General features: G+C 44.0%; 1 protein-coding gene across 7 annotated transcripts in view; it reads right to left on the minus strand.

Moving 5' to 3' along the window:
• Positions 1 to 20,420, minus strand: part of LOC137348208 (rho GTPase-activating protein 23-like) — a 515,957-nt gene that overhangs the window by 102,746 nt on the left and 392,791 nt on the right. For all 7 annotated transcript variants that reach the window (XM_068013572.1, XM_068013573.1, XM_068013571.1 and 4 more), the window contains one exon: positions 2,214 to 4,026. In XM_068013572.1, coding sequence (XP_067869673.1) covers positions 2,214 to 4,026 — 1,813 coding nt within the window. The remainder of the gene's footprint in view (positions 1 to 2,213; positions 4,027 to 20,420) is intronic.

The raw sequence follows: 20,420 nt of genomic DNA on the forward strand, positions 1-20,420 counted from the left end.
CAAAGGAAGATGGTTGTGGTTGTTGGAGGTCAATCATCTCAGCTCCAGGACATCACTGCAGGAGTTTCTCAGGGTAGTGTCCTAGGCCCAACTATCTTCAGCTGCTTCATCAATGACCTTCCTTCAATCATAAGGTCAGAAGTGGGGATGTTCGCGGATGATTGCACAATGTTCAGCACCATTCGTGACTCCTCAGATACTGAAGCAGTCCGTGCAGAAATGCAGCAAGACCTGGACAATATCCAGACTTGGGCTGATAAGTGGCAAGTAATATCCGCGCCACACAAGTGCCAGGCAATGACCATCTCCAACAACAGAGAATCTAACCATCTCCCCTTGACATTCAACGGCATTACCATCGCTGAATCCCCCACTATCAACATCCTAGGGGTTACCATTGACCAGAAACTGAACTGCAGTAGCCATATAAATACCATGGCTACAACAGCAGGTCAGAGGCTAGGAATCCTGAGGCGAGTAACTCACCTCCTGCCTCCCCAAAGCCTGTCCACCATCTACAAGGCACAAGTCAGGAGTGTGATGGAATACTCTCCACTTGCCTGGATGGGTGCAGCTCCAACAACACTCAAGAAGCTCGACACCAACCAGGACAAAGCAGCCCGCTTGATTGGCACCCCATCTACAAACATTCACTCCCTCCACCACCGACGTACAGTGGCAGCAGTGTGTACCATCTACAAGATGCACTGCAGCAATGCACCAAGGCTCCTTAGACAGCACATTCCAAACCCATGACCACTACCACCTAGAAGGACAAGGGCAGCAAATGCATGGGAACACCACCACCTGCAAGTTCCCCTCCAAGCCACACACCATCCTGACTTGGAACTATATCACCATTCCTTCACTGATATTGCGTCAAAATCCTGGAACTCCCTTCCTAACAGCACTGTGGGTGTACCTGCCACACATGGACTGCAGCTGTTCCAGAAGTCAGCTCACCACGATCTTCTTGAGGGCAATTCGGGATGGACAATAAATGCTAGCCTAGCCAGCGACGCCCACATCCCATGAATGAATTAAAACAAAAACTGGTAATTTCAGGTATACTGAGGGAGCACTAGACTGTTTGAAGTAATATCTGTTGGATGAGTCATTAAATTGAGGTTCCTTTTGCCTGCTCATGATGAGGGAGCAGGGGCGGTGTTAGAGATTCTACCATACTGTTAAAAGAGCAGAAAGTTCTTTTGATGTCCTAGTCAACATTCCTTCCCCAATTAATGGAGGAACTGGTTATTAATATCTTTTGCTTTTATGAAACCTTGCTTTGCACAAACTGCTGTGCTTGTTTAGACAGCAGTGACTGCACATCAAAGTAATTCATCGGAACACTGAGACACACTCAGCACATGGAAAGTGCTATCTAAACGGAAGTGTTTTCCCCGTCCCTCTTTTTCCCCCATTCCACTTCTTTCATTGCATAAACAATTTTGCATTTTCTATATCTTTGAAGAGAAATAATTTTCATTCAGAGATGAATCAATTTCCTGCATGCCTTACCTAACTTACAGTATGAATCTGCCTTTGTATTATAAATATTACAATGTGCTGCTGCCAACTTCTGGCAGAACTATCTGTGTGTGCCTATTCAAAAGCAGTCAGCGCATATTGGGAGTTTTCATTCTGGTGTTGATAGCACCATAAATGGCAGTAGTGCTGAGGTAGGGGTCACGGCCACTAAAAAAAAACTTGGCTTAGAGTAGCCTCTGTGACTAATGCTCTCCTGTACAGTAAAACAGCTTCACTAACACACCTCCGCAGAGTTTCCTCAGCCACAAGCAATTTCACCTGGCATTAAATTGTTTCCATGATCAGAGAAGGCTTCAATCTGTTAGGCTGCATACAATCATAATTTATAATATTCACATTTAGAAATGCTCAAATGACTTTTTTTTATAAATTCTTTGAAATGGAATAGTGTGCATCTTGAAGGACATTCTGTCTAGTACATGTGCGCTGCCGCTTGAACCAAAACTTGTGCAAACTGAATTCTGTGTAACTTCTTCACCTAACTTGCAAACCTTATTTCATTTCAGTGACATTGAAAGCAACTGATCTTTTTAAAATAAAACAAAGTCACTAACTGAAATGACAATCCACAATAGGTTGAACTTACTATCCTCCTATTTTCCAGAATGTAATTATCACAGCATTTTCATTTTGTCCTTCCATTTACCATTTCCTTTACATACCTATATATGGAATTGAGGCCAAGGAGTCCTCTGGTGATTTTGCAGCTGTTCCTACTGGCTTTCCATTTGTCTGTTCCAATGACGCATTTTCAGATATGTCGGCTGGTAACAAACTTACAGGCGGTAGTTCCTGCAAATCCACAGCTACCATATATGCTGGGTGTCTGAGAGGATGTGGTACTCTACGGCCAGTAGGAGGTTTTTGCCTTAAAATGACAGCCTTACTTGTTTGTGATGTTTCCTGCTCCTTCTGTAAAAATCCCAGAGGAATCTCAGAGACACATTCGGAGATTTTGGAGGCTCCAGAGCTCGTGACAGCAAATGGTCGGATCTCCTGTTGAAGCACTGCACCCTTGCCAGAGTTCCACTCTGTCTGTTTTGGGTACAAACCACCCTGCCGATCATGATTGGTCAGTCTTTGGTCTCGAACAACAGGCACATCAATTCTCTGGACTTGACAGGGTGCACAACGGTCAGCCTTGGGTGCACTAGCAGTCAAAGCAGAACCAAACGCTGCCCTATCTGAAAGATGAGATATTTTGTTTTGAGAAACACTGACAGACAGGTGATCTACATGTGCAACATCTGTTCTCTTTCCAGAGTGAGCACGACCAGCATTGTTCCTGCATTGCTGCTGAAGAGGAACAAATTCCCTAGAGTTACAGTTATTGTAATATGCATTCATGTTGCTAGGGTTTTGTTGGGATGAATGCTTCTGACCATGCATTGCAGGATCCCCTGAGGAATACCCTGCTGGTCTACGCTGTTGCCAAAAGATTTGCTCTTGTCCACAAGACCGAGAAACCCCATCAGCTGTTGCTCCAGTCCTTGAACTTGTCCATATCAACCTATCCCCAGCTGCTTTCAAGGCATTGCATGTTAAATTCTCCAAAGATCGGTCATATTTTCCCAAATAATCTTCTGACCGAGTCCTGTAACTCCATGATTCACCCATAGGTGCAAGTAATGTGTCCTGGGAAGCACTGTGAGGCCAATGTTTGTGTAATGAAGGCTCCTCAAGTCTGTCCTGGGAGAAACTCCTGTATTTCGGGGGCATAGCAGAATAACAGCGATCCTCGGATGAGCTTCGACGTGGTAACTGTGCTGATCGCCAGCTGGGCAGGTTATATTGATGTCTGGTTGTTTTAGGGCTGCCAAGTCGTTCCCATGATGTCCTAACATCAGAATGAAAATAGTCATTTTCCATATTGCTCTCAGAACTGATGTAATTCCTCTGATCTATGTTGCTCTTTGGACTTGAGTAAATATTGTGGTTTGAGGCTGATGAAAAAAGAATATCTTTAGAATGTCCCCCATACCTATCTTGCACAGCAGTGGTACCTGAACCATACTGACTGCTCGCTGGGCCCTGTGTAACAGAAGTACCTTGGGTTGCATTTGAAGAGGAAGAAACTGGCATTCCTCTCATTAGAACTGATCTTTGTTTTATCCCACACTGCATCTCCTCCATGTGGTGCATATGGCTTAAATGACCTACTCCAATCTCAGCCAAAATATCTGATGATCGTGCTCTAGCCCTTCCTTCGCTCCATATGCTAGCAGGTGGGCTAGTTGTGGTAACACTGTCTGGAGGTGAGGATGGATCAGAGTAGAATCCCCTGTCAGAACCTGAGCCCGTGTTGTAAATCCTATTGTCCACCTGCCGTCCCCGTGAAGACTCCGTCAGTAAAGGCTCCTTGGTTTGGGTCATGGCCAAATGTCGAGGGTAGCAAATAGGAGGTGGCTCTGGTATGTGCTGAGCACTACCAGAATATGGATCGTTGCCCTTCAGATAAGCATCCTGAGAGTAGGCCTGCAAAATTGAAGAAAACAAAATGATTATGCTTGACAAATTACTGACTGCATACCTAATAACAGGTCATCCCAAATTCTCAGCAAGTTGAAGATTTAGTAGCCAAAAATAATTCAAGTATAGTTAGCTCACTGGGAGAAAAATTAATTTTCAAATCTTAAAGGTATATTAATCAAGTTAGTGGTTAAGCTATCTTGCAGAAATTTACGAAATTCTGTATCTGTGCTAACAGTTTCACAAACCTACCCCAACAGTTTCACAAAACTACCCCATGCAGCATTAATGTAGATGGAAATAGAGACGTTAGTCTATTGTCAGACACCACTGCAGAGCTGTCTAATTTCCAAGCCAATTATGTCGTAATAGGCTCAGATTGCACTGCAGTTCTATTATTAATAAACGTAAAGTTCTCTTTCAATCTATATGATGGAATTGTCTATGACTTTATTTTTAGTTCTTAAGGATACACTAATAAAATTTCATCATGTGTCTTTTCTCTTTGGAATTCTCTTCCTCAAAAGGTGATGGAAGCAAATGCTTTGAATATTTTAAGGCAGAGGTAGATAGATTCTTGATGAGCAAGGGGGTGGAAAGTTATCGGGGGTAGGTGGAAATGTGGAGTAATCAGTTCAGCCATGAATTTATTGAATGGTGGAGCAGGCTTGAAGGGCCAAGTGGCCTACTCCTGCTCCTAATTCATATGTTTGTATGGAAGCTGACTGACCTGCTATCTAACATTTGATATCTTTCTTTCTATTTGACTTTGACTTCTATTAAATTGAAAATTTCACGCAGAGATGAGAAACTACAATTACTATTAGTTACACACACACATAAACATCATTATAGTGGTTTTAGCACTAATATGTACTGTGAGAATGTAACCCGAATCCTACACAAACCTTCATTCAAAGTTTAGTAACTTTGAATAAACTGCCAGATTATTAGATCTGAACAAAACAATTTTCACACTTAACTCTCATGCAAACTGATGGTTATAAAGGAATGAATCCCATAAAGTCTTGGAATCTAGATATCAGAATAGTACCATTTACTGAGTTTCTACTTGATGTTTAATGTCATGTCTCCTGTTAGTTTTCCCAAACTTCCTCCCCACTCCATCTTAACTGTTGGGTATGATTAAGGAGAGGAGAAATAGAATCAGCACATACTTCATCAAAAGTACACTTTGTTGTATCTTAAGAATGTGAAAAGATAAAAACATTGGTATAAATATGTTCATGACTTCATGGAAAATCCTGCCTGTTAAAAGTGCCAGCCACTATTGTTTTGCTAAATGTATGGCATTCTTGATTAATTGGCTCTATAACAGTTAGTAATGAATCATATCTTGTTGTGATAAAGTTCTTCAGTTCTAGGTCAGACCACTTAGTAGAGGAGGGGGGCAGATGAGAAACTTTGTGGTAGCAAACAGATGAGGTGGGAAAGGTTGGCTGAGGTTAAAGGCTATCTTAGGTCATCTCACCTCACAAGTATCTACTGTCAGCTGAACATGCGATAGCATTGGTGCTGAAGTCAGGCAGAAGTACACAGCTTGCTCGCCTGCCTTCCCAACTGAAGGAGGCTGCAAGGAAGCAAGAATCAAGAGAAGACAATTAAAGAATACCCCTGAAAAGACTTCAATTTTCCTAGGGTAACTGGGATTTAAAAGGAAAACAGAACAAAGATGAGGTGTAAGGAAAACTAACAAAAGCCAGGAGCTCATGTTGTATTATAAGCAAAAGGGAAAGAAGTTAATATTAATCTATTTGAAAATCACATTCACAATTTAAAGACAGAAGCAACTTCTTTAACAAATCACAGAAAATATGAATTTCTAATGGGTATACTTTGGAATATTTTTCTTTAGCAATGAACCCTGGTGGCATTATTGGAGAACTTGGTTGAATATCAGACACTGAGGATAACCAAGTGAGGAATGTTAATTGTATATCAGTTGTTTAATTATATGCATTTGGAGGTCTTAATTGGGGTTTTACTTGAATATTTATAAGCAAACACTTAGTGAGAATGCCGGGGGTTTTAAGTCAGGAGCTACATGTTTGCAACACTCGCAACTCTGTACAATAAAAGTATCACTGAGTAGAGATTGGCTCCAGCATCAGCCGTCAATAACAAGCTTTCTGGAATTTAACAAGGCTTATCAATAACATTAGAGGAACAAATATCACCTCCAAGTGCTTCGACTCCTTCACACTGCTGTTTTAGTAATTCCTCCAAACTATCTAACGATGTAACAGCAGTCACCATACTTCAACACAACTCACTGTTTGAGATTTTTCCCTCAAAAATGTCAAGACTTATTTTTAAATGTTTATACATACAGTTGCATATACAAACAAAACCAACTGAAGTGGGCAGAAAAAATAAAGTGATGTTGATAGAAGATGACTCTCACTCAAGAATATTTTCCAACAGAAATTTTGTGCCCTGCAAGGTTTTTCCATTTATTATCCACGTTGCAAAATAAATCAAAAACAGAAACATTGAAATGTAGCAAGGCATAACACAAGTCCAGTTCATACCATATCAATATGGATAAAATGGGATTTCAGAATGACTAAATCAAAACAAGAATATCACATTTTAAAGATTTAAACAATGAAAATTTGAGGTTTATTTGTGTAGGTGGCCAGGTGCTGAACCGTACATGACATGTGTTGCACCTAAATTTAATGAAAAGTTAAATTTTGTTTGAATTCAAGAACAGATGGATATAATATAACCTATTAGCTTTATAGTATGAAGCATACAACATTGGCAACATAGTATGAAATATGATAACATATGCATTCACTCACACCCACTGACAAATGAAACTGGCAAAGGGCAGTAAAAACACATTATTCCACGAACATGACATGTTTCCAATAGATAACCCATATTCATGTCATTTTCTGTGGGAACTTCATCTTTCAAATAAATGGTTTTTACATGGACAGCCATATTTCATATCCAAAAGGAAGAACAGTTTGTACTGCATTATAAAAATCTATTGTTACAAAATCACTGCAGTGTTCCTGCAGAACTTTTTTTTTGGAACCTCTGGTGGTTTGCAGCAAGGATCATACCATCCTTGATCCCAAACACATGATCCACTCTCATCCCTGAAATATGGGCCAGGTAATTTTCCATACAAAGGAAAAATATCAGAGGGCTTGTTAACCCAAACCATTCTCCCATAACATTTTGTGGCTGCTCAAAAGTAGGAGTATAAAAATCTACTTGTATTATTTCTTCATGTTTAGTAAAGACTGCATACAAATGTGAAGGGTTAAAGGAACCCAATTATTTACTGATTAATTAAGTTGTATGCAGGAAAGTAATATAGAAAATATGCACGATGCAAAACTAAATATTTTCCTCTCATAACCCTTTTTGAGTTGTATTTAAAAAACTATTTCACCAGATCACTGTAGATAATCATCAAACTAAACCTTAGCAAATTATTTTCAGTTAATCTAAAGTAGCACTAACTCAGTAAGTGATACTTACTGCAAAACCTTTTTTAAATAAATGGCACATAGAATTTGTATACCCTATATAAAGTAGTAAAGTAGGGTTTCTTACAGTACCCACGTGATCTCAGCAAAATAATAGCTTTTTTAAAAAACTCCTTTCATCGGGGTTTCCTGCAATATACCAATCTCCTGTTAGATGGTAACCTTCTCCTAGGGCTCGGTTAATAGCCTTCCAAAACTGGATGTTGAGAACTACGCGAGAACAACAAGCAAAGGTAAGCCTTCCAATTTTCCTTCCCTCTGAGCGAGTGCCTCTGCCACCGAGACGATACATCCCCCAACAGCACAGACAGGTAGGGTGTGCAATACACCCATGGACTGTGCATTGAACACCACCACCTTGCTGCACCAACCAACAAATTATTTTTCAAAAGAGGAATAGAGTCTAGATTGGAATATACCACAATCTCATATGACCTTTCTAAAATATACTAAAACTAATCTGGGACGAACCTACGTTGGTGCTTTGATAAAACCAAAAAGCAAATTTGAGTCACTTATATGAAGTATCTTCTGACAAGAGGAGAAAGAGTAACAAAACAAAACAACACCACAGTAGTTTTCATTACCTTGCTTAATTTCTCTTCATTTCAAGTAGAATTTTCCAGTGAAAAAATTCTCCTTAACTGCAGTAGCTCCGAACAAAATCCCACAGCTACTCCCGATTCACAATTTGGTATGCAGAGAAGTAATTCACCAGGTTCTTAGCTTGTCATTGCACAACTGCAGATCCTCCTGTACTGTGAACAGGCCAGCAGCAGTTTCCCTAATGATCCCTCTATCAGAGCTTTCCTGTGACATTTCAAAGTGACGTCAGAGCTGGGTAATTTTTCTGCACCCACACACGCACTTCATTGGCAGTTCACCTTGACTTTAAGACCACAGGAATGTAGCTACACCGAGGCTTGGCCAGGAAAACACACAGATTAAATTAGAAAGAGTAGATAGGAGACTTTAGAAACTGCAGTAATAGTGTAAAAGGCAGCATGAAATTTTCACAGTACAGGGGAGAGTTTCCATCCAATCTTTCCTTTTGACTATTAATTTTCTTCTCATGGCCTATCATTGAGAATTTTTTGTTTATTCATTCAGGGATGTGGGCGTCACTGGCCAGGCCATCATTTATTGCCCATCCCTAATTGCCCTTGAGAAGGTGGTGGTGAGCTGCCTTCTTGAACCGCTGCAGTCCATTTGGGGTCGATATACCCACAGTGCTGTTAGGAAGGGAGTTCCATGATTTTGACCCAGCGACAGTGAAGGAACGGCGATATAGTTCCAAGACAGGATGGTGTGTGACTTGGAGGGGAACTTGCAGGTGGTGGTGTTCCCATGCATTTGCTGCCCTTGTCCTTCTAGTTGGTAGAGGTCGCGGGTTTGGAAGGTTCTGTCCAAGGAGCCTTGGTGCATTGCTGCAGTGCATCTTGTAGATGGTACACACTGCTGCCACTGTACGTCGGTGGTGGAGGGAGTGAATGTTTGTAGATGGGGTGCCAATCAAGCGGACTGCTTTGTCCTGGATGGTGTCGAGCTTCTTGAGTGTTGTTGGAGCTGCACCCATCCAGGCAAGTGGAGAGCATTCCATCACACTCCTGACTTGTGCCTTGTAGATGTTGGACAGGCTTTGGGGAGTCAGGAGGTGAGTTACTCGCCTCAGGATACCAAGCCTCTGACCTACTCTTGTAGCCACGGTATTTATATGGCTACTCCAGTCCAGTTTCTGGTCAATGGTAACCCCTAGGATGTTGATAGTGGGGGATTCAGCGATGGTAATGCCGTTGAATGTCAAGGGGAGATGGTTAGATTCTCTCTTGTTGGAGATGGTCATTGCCTGACACTTGTGTGGCACGAATGTTACTTGCCACTTATCAGCCCAAGCCTGGATATTATCCAGGTCTTGCTGCATTTCTACACGGACTGCTTCAGTATCTGAGGAGTCACGAATGGTGCTGTACATTGTGCAATCATCAGCGAACATCCTCACTTCTGACCTTATGATTGAAGATAGGTCATTGATGAAGCAGCTGAAGATGGTTGGGCCTAGGACACTACCCTGAGAAACTCCTGCAGTGATGTCCTGGAGCTCAGATGATTGACCTCCAACAACCACAACCATCTTCCTTTGTGCTGGGTATGACTCCAGCCAGCGGAGGGTTTTCCTCCTGATTCCCATTGACCTCAGTTTTGCTAGGGCTCCTTGATGCCATACTCGGTCAAATGCTGCCTTTGATGTCAAGGGCAGTCACTCTCACCTCACCTCTTGAGATCAGCTCTTTTGTCCATGTTTGAGCCAAGGCTGTAATGAGAACAAACAAAGAACAAAGAAAATTACAGCACAGGAACAGGCCCTTCGGCCCTCCAAGCCTGCGCCGATCCAGATACTCTATCTAAACATGTCGCCTATTTTCTGAGGGTCTGTATCTCCTTGCTTCCTGCCCATTCATGTATCTGTCTAGATACATCTTAAAAGACGCTATCGTGCCCGCGCCTACCACCTCCGCTGGCAACGCATTCCAGGCACCCACCACCCTCTGCGTAAAGAACTTTCCACGCATATCCCCCCTAAACTTTTCCCCTCTCACTTTGAACTCGTGACCCCTAGTAATTGAATCCCCCACTCTGGGAAAAAGCTTCTTGCTATCCACCCTGTCTATACCTCTCATGATTTTGTACACCTCAATCAGGTCCCCCCTCAACCTCCGTCTTTCTAATGAAAATAATCCTAATCTCCTCAACCTCTCTTCATAGCTAGCGCCCTCCATACCAGGCAACATCCTGGTGAACCTCCTCTGCACCCTCTCCAAAGCATCTACATCCTTTTGGTAATGTGGCAACCAGAACTGCACGCAGTATTCCAAATGTGGCCGAACCAAAGTCCTATACAACTGTAACATGACCTGCCAACTCTTGTACTCAATACCCCGTCCGATGAAGGAAAGCATGCCGTATGCCTTCTTGACCACTCTATTGACCTGCGTTGCCACCTTCAGGGAACAATGGACCTGAACACCCAAATCTCTCTGTACATCAATTTTCCCCAGGACTTTTCCATTTACTGTATAGTTCACTCTTGAATTGGATCTTCCAAAATGCATCACCTCGCATTTGCCCTGATTGAACTCCATCTGCCATTTCTCTGCCCAACTCTCCAGTCTATCTATATTCGGCTGTATTCTCTGACAGTCCATTTCACTATCTGCTACTCCACCAATCTTAGTGTCGTCTGCAAACTTGCTAATCAGACCACCTATACTTTCCTCCAAATCATTTATGTATATTACAAACAACAGTGGTCCCAGCACGGATCCCTGTGGAACACCACTGGTCACACGTCTCCATTTTGAGAAACTCCCTTCCACTGCTACTCTCTGTCTCCTGTTGCCCAGCCAGTTCTTTATCCATCTAGCTAGTACACCCTGGACCCCATGCCACTTCACTTTCTCCATCAGCCTACCATGGGGAACCTTATCAAACGCCTTACTGAAGTCCATGTATATGACATCTACAGCCCTTCCCTCATCAATCAACTTTGTCACTTCCTCAAAGAATTCTATTAAGTTGGTAAGACATGACCTTCCCTGCACAAAACCATGTTGCCTATCACTGATAAGCTCATTTTTTTCCAAATGCGAATAGATCCTATCCCTCAGTATCTTCTCCAGCAGCTTCCCTACCACTGACGTCAGGCTCATCGGTCTATAATTACCTGGATTTTCCCTGCTACCCTTCTTAAACAAGGGGACAACATTAGCAATTCTCCAGTCCTCCGGGACCTCACCCGTGTTTAAGGATGCTGCAAAGATATCTGTTAAGGCCCCAGCTATTTCCTCTCTCGCTTCCCTCAGTAACCTGGGATAGATCCCATCCGGACCTGGGGACTTGTCCACCTTAATGCCTTTTAGAATTCCCAACACTTCCTCCCTCCTTATGCCGACTTGACCTAGAGTAATCAAACATCTGTGCCTAACCTCAACATCCGTCATGTCCCTCTCCTCGGTGAATACCGATGCAAAGTACTCGTTTAAAATCTCACCCATTTTCTCTGACTCCACGCATAACTTTCCTCCTTTGTCCTTGAGTGGGCCAATCCTTTCTCTAGTTACCCTCTTGCTCCTTATATATGAATAAAAGGCTTTGGGATTTTCCTTAACCCTGTTTACTAAAGATATTTCATGACCCCTTTTCGCCCTCTTAATTCCTCATTTCAGATTGGTTCTATATTCCCGATATTCTTTCAAAGCTTCGTCTTTCTTCAGCCTCCTAGACCTTATGTATGCTTCCTTTTTCCTCTTAGCTAGTCTCACAATTTCACCTGTCATCCATGGTTCCCTAATCTTGCCATTTCTATCCCTCATTTTCACAGGAACATGTCTCTCCTGCACGCTAATCAACCTCTCTTAAAAAGCCTCCCACATATCACATGTGGATTTACCTTCGAACAGCTGCTCCCAATCTACATTCCCCAGCTCCTGCCGAATTTTGGTATAGTTGGCCTTCCCCCAATTTAGCACTCTTCCTTTAGGACCACTCTCGTCTTTGTCCATGAGTATTCTAAAACTTACGGAATTGTGATCACTATTCCCAAAGTAGTCCCCTACTGAAACTTCAACCACCTGGCCGGGCTCATTCCCCAACACCAGGTCCAGTACGGCCCCTTCCCGAGTTGGACTATTTACATACTGCTCTAGAAAACCCTCCTGGATGCTCCTTACAAATTCTGTTCCATCTAGACCTCTAACACTAAGTGAATCCCAGTCAATGTTGGGAAAATTAAAATCTCCTATCACCACCACCCTGTTGCTCCTACATCTTTCCATAATCTGTTTACATATTTGTCCCTCTATCTCACGCTCGCTGTTGGGAGGCCTGTAGTACAGCCCCAACATTGTTACCACACCCTTCCTATTTCTGAGTTCTGCCCATATTGCCTCACTGCTCGAGTCCTCCATAGTGCCCTCCTTCAGCACAGCTGTGATATCCTCTTTGACCAGTAATGCAACTCCTCCACCCCTTTTACCTCCCTCTCTATCCCGCCTGAAGCATCGATATCCTGGGATATTTAGTTGCCAATCGTGCCCTTCCCTTAACCAAGTCTCAGTAATAGCAATAACATCATACTCCCAGGTACGAATCCAAGCCCTAAGTTCCTCTGTCTTACCTACTACACTTCTTGCATTAAAACAAATGCACCTCAGACCACCAGTCCCTTTGCGTACATCATCTGCTCCCTGCCTACTCTTTCCCTTAGTCACGCTGACTTCATTATCTAGTTCCTTACAGGCTTTAGTTACTACCTCCTTACTGTCCACTGACCTCCTCATTTGGTTCCCATCCCCCTGCCACATTAGTTTAAACCCTCCCCAACAGCGTTAGCAAAAGCACCCCCAAGGACATTGGTTCCAGTCCGGCCCAGGTGTAGACCGTCCAATTTGTAATAGTCCCACCTCCCCCAGAACCGGTCCCAATGTCCCAAAAATCTGAACCCCTCCCTCCTGCACCATCTCTCAAGCCACGCATTCATCCTGACTATTCTTTCATTTCTACTCTGACTATCATGTGGCACTGGTAGCAATCCTGAGATTACTGCCTCTGAGGTCCTACTTTTTAACTTGGCTCCTAACTCCCTAAATTCTGCTTGTAGGACCTCATCCCGTTTTTTACCTATATCATTGGTGCCTATGTGCACAACGACAACTGGCTGTTCACCCTCCCCCTTCAGAATGTTCTGCAGCCGATCTGAGACATCCCTGACCCGTGCACCTGGGAGGCAACATACCATTTGGGAGTCTCGTTTTCGACCACAGAACCGCCTATCTACTCCCCTTACAATCGAATCCCCTGTGACTATAGCCCTTCCACTCTTTTTCCCACCCTTCCGAACAGCAGAACCAGCCATGGTGCCATGATCCTGGCTACTGCTGCCTTCCCCTGGTGAGCCATCTCCCTCAACAGTATCCAAAACGGTATACCTGTTTTGGAGGGAGTTGACCACAGGGGACACCTGCACTGCCTTCCTGCTCTTTTTCTGCCTTTTGGTCACCCATTACCTTTCTCCCTCAGCAATCCTAATCTGCGGTGTGACCAATTCGCTAAACGTGCTATCCACGACCTCCTCAGCATCGCGGATGCTCCAAAGTGAGTCCATCCGCAGCGCCAGAGCCGTCATGCGGTCTAACAAGAGCTGCAGCTGGACACACTTCCTGCACGTGAAGGAGTCAGGGACATCAGCCGTGTCCCTGAGCTCCCACATTGAGCAAGAGGAGCATAACAAGGGTCTGAGATCTCCTGCCATTTTTAATCTTAAGCTTAACTTAGATAAATGAAAAGGGAACGAAAAGTTTTTACCAATCTCACGATAAAACAAAAAGAGAAATAGAAAAAGCCTTACCTTATCTACACACCACCGAGTCCTTTTTTTTGGTTAGAGGAGGGGGGCAGGTGGGAGACACTACACGTGTACTGTCTCGGGTTCAGAAACAGCCCAAATATATAAGTTTTTACTTACCCAGCAGCCCCCTGGTTCGCCGAAAACAAAAGGAAAATTAAGTTTAAGGTCATGAGCTGAGTGGCCCTGGCGGAACCCAAACTGAGCATCACTGAGCAGGTTATTGTTAAGCAAGTGCCGCTTGATGGCACTGTTGATGACACCTTCCATCACTTTACTGATGATTGCGAGTAGGCTGATGGGGCGGTAATTGGCCGGGTTGGACCTGTCCTGCTTTTTGTGTACCGGGCATACCTGGGCAATTTTCAACATTGCAGGGTAGATGCCAGTGTTGTAGCTGTACTGGAACAGCTTGGCTAAGGGAGCGGCAAGTTCTGGAGCACACGTCTTCAGTACTATTGCCAGAATATTGTCAGGGCCCATAGCTTTTGCAGTATCCAGTGCCTTCAGTCGTTTCTTGATATCACGCGGAGTGAATTGAATTGGCTGAAGTCTGGCATCTGTGATGCTGGGGACTTCAGGAGGAGGCCGAGATGTATCATCAATTCGGCACTTCTGGCTGAAGACTGTTGCAAATGCTTCAGCATTATCTTTCGCACTGATGTGCTGGGCTCTCCCATCATTGAGGATGGGGATATTTGTGGAGCCACCTCCTCCAGTTAGTTGTTTAATTGTCCACCACCATTCACGGCTGGATGTGGTAGGACTGCAGAGCTTAGATCTGATCCGTTGGTTATGGGATCGGTTAGCTCTGTCTATCGCATGCTGCATACGCAGTTTGGCACACAGATATTCCTGTGTTGTAGCTTCACCAGGTTGACACCTCATTTTGAGATATGCCTGGTGCTGCTCCTGGCATGCCCTCCTGCACTCTTCATTGAACCAGAGTTGGTCTCCTGGCTTGATGGTAATGGGAGAGTGGGGGATATGCCGGGCCATGAGGTTAAAGATTGTGGTTGAGTACAATTTTGCTGCTGTGGATGGCCCACAGCGCCTCATGGATGCCCAGTTTTGCATTGCTACCTCTGTTCGAAATCTATCCCATTTAGCACGGTGATAGTGCCACACAACACGATGGACGGTATCCTCAATGTGAAGGCGGGACTTCGTCTCCACGACGACTGGACAGTGGTGACTCCTACCAATACTGTCATGGACAGAAGCATCTGCAGCAGGCAGACTGGTGAGGACGATGTCAAGTATGCTTTTCCCTCGTGTTGGTTCCCCCACCACCTGCCGCAGACCCAGTCTAGCAGCTATGTCCTTTCGGACTCGGCCAGCTCGGTCCGTAGTGGTGCTACCGGGCCACTCTTAGTGATGGACATTGAAGTCCCCCACCCAGAGTACATTTTGTGCCCTTGCCACCCTCAGTGCTTCCTCCAAGTGGTGTTCAACATGGTGGAGTACTGAGTCATCAGCTGAGGGAGGGCGGTAGGTGGTAATCAGTAGGAGGTTACCTTGCCCATGTTTGACCTGATGCCATGAGACTTCATGGGGTTCGGAGTTGATGTTGAGGACTCCCAGGGCAACTCCCTCCCTACTGTATACCACTGTCCCGCCACGTCTGCTGGGTCTGTCCTGCCGGTGGGACAGGGCATACCTGGGGATGGTGATGGCAGCGTCTGGGACATTGTCTGTAAGGTATGATTCCGTGAGTATGACTATGTCAGGCTGTTGCTTGACTAGTCTGTGGGACTGCTCTCCCAACTTTGGCACAAGCCCCCAGATGTTAGTAAGGAGGATTTTGCAGGGTCGACAGGGCTGGGTTTGCCATTGTCATTTCCGGTGCCTAGGTCGATGCCGGGTGGTCCGTCCGGTTTCATTCCTTTTTATTGACTTCGTAGCGGTTAGGTACAACTGAGTGGCTTGCTAGGCCATTTCAGAGGGCATGTAAGAGTTAACCACATTGCTGTGGGTCTGGAGTGACATGTAGGCCAGACCAGGTAAGGACAGCAGATTTTCTTCCCTAAAGGACATTCGTGAACCAGATGGGTTTTTACAACAATCGACAATGGTTTCATGGTCATCATTAGACTAGATTTAATTCCAGATTTATTAATTAAATTCAAATTCCACCTTCTGCTGTGGTGGGATTCGAACCCATGTCCATACCCTGGGTCTCTGGGTTACTAGTCCACCGATAATACCACTATGCCACTGCCTACCCCTATAGGTATGGTATGATAGCATACTTCCCTTAAAATCATATTAAAATAGGAAAATCCAGATTTTATTTTTGCTTCTAAAAATTGCTGTACATGATTTCCCTCCAACAATTATTTGATGATCAGAATATGTTTTCCTTCAGGATGGAAATATCTGTCAGGAGCACAATACCTTGGAAATGCCTGCATCAGACAAATTTAACAATCTGCCTGCTTCTTCACGAGGACATTCATGGACTTTTCTTTTTATCAATTTTTGTAAAACCTCTTGCATGAGGTTTTACAAAAATTGATAAAAAGAAAAGTCCATGAATGTCCTCGTGAAGAAGCAGGCTGATTGTTAAATTTGTTAAGTATACTATGGTATGAGTTTCCAGCAATATGTGACACTGTACGATGTGGAATAAAGCGACAGCCTGTTGGGTTCAGGTTATTTCGCAGGCATAAATACTACACACTCTCCAAAAGTCTGTAGTGAAGCATTGCTCACAACGCATTAAAAACCTCAAATTTTACTAAATAAATTAGAGATTAAAAGATCATAAGACGGCTAACTATGAATGAAATCAACGGGTATTAATCTTTATGGCACGACTATATCTAGAGAGCTTTGTCGCTTCCAAGGCCATTAGTTAATAACTTCATAGCATTCCAATAACAATGCTACTGAATCATGTAATAAGGAAATAAGAAATAGGAACTGGAGTAGGCCATATAGCCCGTCATACCTCCTCCGCCATTCAAGATGATCAAAGTTGATCTTTTACATAAACTCCACTTTTCTGTCCTGACATGTATATACCTTGATTTCATTAGAGTCCAAAAATCAAGTGATCTCAGTCTTGAATATACCCATTGACTAAGCATCTACAGCCATCTGGGGCTAGAGAATTCACAAATTTCACAATCCTCAGAGTGAAGAAATCTCTTATCTCAGTCCCAAATGGCCAACCCCTTATACTGAGACTATGGACCCTAGTTCTGGACTCCAGTCAGGGAAACAGCCTCTCAGCATCTATCCTGTCAAGCCCTCGAAGAATTTTATACATTTCAATCACCTCTCATTCTGCTAAACTCCAGTGAATATCGTCCCATGCCGCTCAATCACTCCTCCTAGGGCAGCCCTCTCAGCCCAGGCATCAATCTAGTGAATCTTCATTGTACTCCTCTAAGGCAAGTATATCTGTGCTTAGGTAGGGAAACCAAAATTGTACATAGTACTCCAGGGATGCTCTCAACAAAGCCCTATATAATTTCAGCAAGACTTCCCTATTATTGAAAATCCTAGTCTTCAGATTTATCTTGGTGAGCACAAACCTGTAGGCAGTCTACAAATAAATACTATAAAACCCCTTGCAATAAAGGCGATCATACCATTTGTCTTTTGAATTGCTTGCTGTACTTGCATGTTAACTTTTTGTGATTCGTCTACAACACTCAAAGTCCTCAAAATACTGACATTTACTACTCTCTCACCTTTAAAGAAAATTCTACTTTTCTATCTTCCTACCAAACTGGATAATTTCCAACTTCCCCACATTATACTCCATTTGCCATCTTTTTTATTCTCAAAAATATACTTTATTCATAAAATCTGTAAAAAAAAATACATCACAAAACACCAAGTTGACATTCCAGAAAGTGCATGGGAAATCAATTTTCTTCAATACAGGAATGAGTTGCCTCACAACTCTTCCATTCCAATTTACATACAATGTACATTTTACAGCAAACTCATATTTGGTGTAAACAGCCTCAGGGGTTTTCCATGGGTCCAGCCTCTTGGTTTACTATGGCAGGAGGACCTTACACAGTGGTCCTTCCCCCAAACTTTAGTTTGTCCCTCAGCACATAGTCTGGTACCTTGGAATGTGTCAGTCTGCAACACTCGGTCATGGACAACTCTTTGCGCTGAAAGACCAGCAAGTTTCGGGCAGACCAAAAAGCGTCTTTCACCGAATTGATGGTCCTCCAGCAGCAGTTGACGTTTATCTCGGAGTGCGTCCCTGGGAACAGCCGTACAGCACAGACTGCTGTGTTACAGAGATGCTTGGGATGAACCTCAACAAAAACCACTGCAACTCTTTCCACACCTGCTTTGCAAAGGCACATTCCAGAAGGAGGTGGGCAACCGTCTCTTCCCCACCACAGCCATCTCAAGGGAAGTGGTGTGCAGGAAGGATCTGACAGGGAAGACCCTTCTCACCACCAGCTACATCTTGGTGCTTGTTTGAAAGTTCTGGTGATGAGGCATTCTGCCAAATGACTTTGGCAGTCTGCTCGGGGCACCATCCGACAGGATCCACCATCTCCTTTTCCCGGAGGCCTTGAGGGCATTCTGTGCAGACCAATGCCTGATGGGCTGGTGGTCAAAGGTGTTTTTCTGCACAAACTTTCCCACAAAGGACAGGTGGTATGGCCACCTTCCTGTCCAATCCGTGAACCGGTCTATATCCTTTTGCAGCCTCTATGCATCAGCGAATCTGATATACTACACTCGGTCCCCTCATTTAAGTCATTGATATAGATTATAAATTGTTGAGGCTCAAACACTGATTGTTGCGGCACTCCACTAGTTACAACCTGCCAACCTGAAAATGACTGGGTTATTCGAACTCTCCATTTCTGACTGTTACCCCCAATTCCATGACCCCAACCTTGTGAAACAACCTATGTGGCAACTCATTGAATGTCTTAGGAAAATCCAAATATACTACATTCATTAGTTCCCCCTCATCTACCTGTCAGTTACAACCTCAGAAAACTCCAACAGATTTGTCAAATGCAATCCTGAATAAAAATAATTCAGTTTCCTTCAAAATTCTCTCTTCCTTTCCTTTAGATTACTTTAGTTTTTACAATATTTATCTATATTTCCTTTGTTCCTAATTTGTAGACTACCTACAGGATTGTGCTCACTAAGATAAAAAGGCTCTGCTAATCAGAACATTAGAATTTTCAGTAATACAAAAGAGAAATGCCAGAAATATTCAACAGTTCAGGCACCAACTTTGGAGAGAGAAACAGAGCTAACGGGTCAGACTTTTGAAGCCTGATCGGAGTGGGACCAGAGGTGGGCAGGCCTGGAATTTCCCACTGCTGGCCAGCGTGCCATTTTGCCGGAACGGTTCTGCCCCCGATCCATTTTCAAAAAGGCTGGGTCAAGGGCGGAACAGCTACCCACCTGCAAGCGGTGGGCAGCCAATAAAGGTAGTTAAGAGGCTTATTAAGGCCCCTCTCCCATGCTGACTGGAATTTTCCAGTCGGCAGGTGAGCCCCATGCGGTAGCTGAAACACAGCCAGTGAGAGGAGGTGGTCTCCTGGCGCCAAACTGGGGGGCCAGCACTCAGTGGACTTTTTAAAACAACACCCTCCCACACTTGCCATACTATGATGGCCACAGTTGCAGCCGCAGGCCACCCGATGGAGGGGCTATCTCCCACGAGGACGGCCTGGCAGCTGTGGCTTCCTTCTACTTTTATATTTTTAAAAAGTGTTCAGAGGGTGCCGCAAGATGGAGGTGCCCTCTCTCTTTCCTACATACATCGGCAGCTCCCACCTGGGACAGTGGAGCTGCCAATGTCATTGCTGGAGAGCCTCCTACTGCCCCTCCAGTTTCAGAAGCCCACCCGCTGTCCTTAATTGGAGGTCAAGTGCGCTCTCAGGCCATTAATTGAAAAATCTCGTCGGGGGTCTACTTCCAATCCGATGTGGGGTCAGGACCCGGAGGTTCTCCCGATGCCAGGTTCCCAATCCCAGAAATCCAGCCCAACATCTCAGGTCGATGACCTTATTGCTCATCATGCTGAAATACTGTGGGTAACTTTAAGCTGTCAAGGTGATTGGGTTTCTGAGCGGTCGGCAGGTTTAAATTACTGATGTGTTGGGAAGCTGGGAGGAACCCACCAGCTTCTGCATGTAACCTGAGTATGTTCTTCAGTGAGTGAGAAACCCCTACGGGACAGGCAGGTCTGCCATTTAAATATATTAAATGATCATCAGATGCTGTGTTAATCGGGATTCTGTCTTACACGGGTTTCCTGGCGTGAGGTAAAACAAGGCAAGACGACAGCAAGAATTGACTGGGCTGAGCAACTGATAAACAAGAAAGGCTTTAAATACTGAGATATGACATCTGCTTCCTTGTCTAAATGGAAAGGCTTTTTCTCACAGGACGTGTTCTGATTGTGCACTTCCACTGTTTTGGAAGTGATTTCCAAAGCTTTGGAGATCATTTCTGCTACT

This window comes from Heterodontus francisci, chromosome 33 (genome assembly GCF_036365525.1).
Source record: "Heterodontus francisci isolate sHetFra1 chromosome 33, sHetFra1.hap1, whole genome shotgun sequence".
NCBI classification, from domain to species: domain Eukaryota; kingdom Metazoa; phylum Chordata; class Chondrichthyes; order Heterodontiformes; family Heterodontidae; genus Heterodontus; species Heterodontus francisci.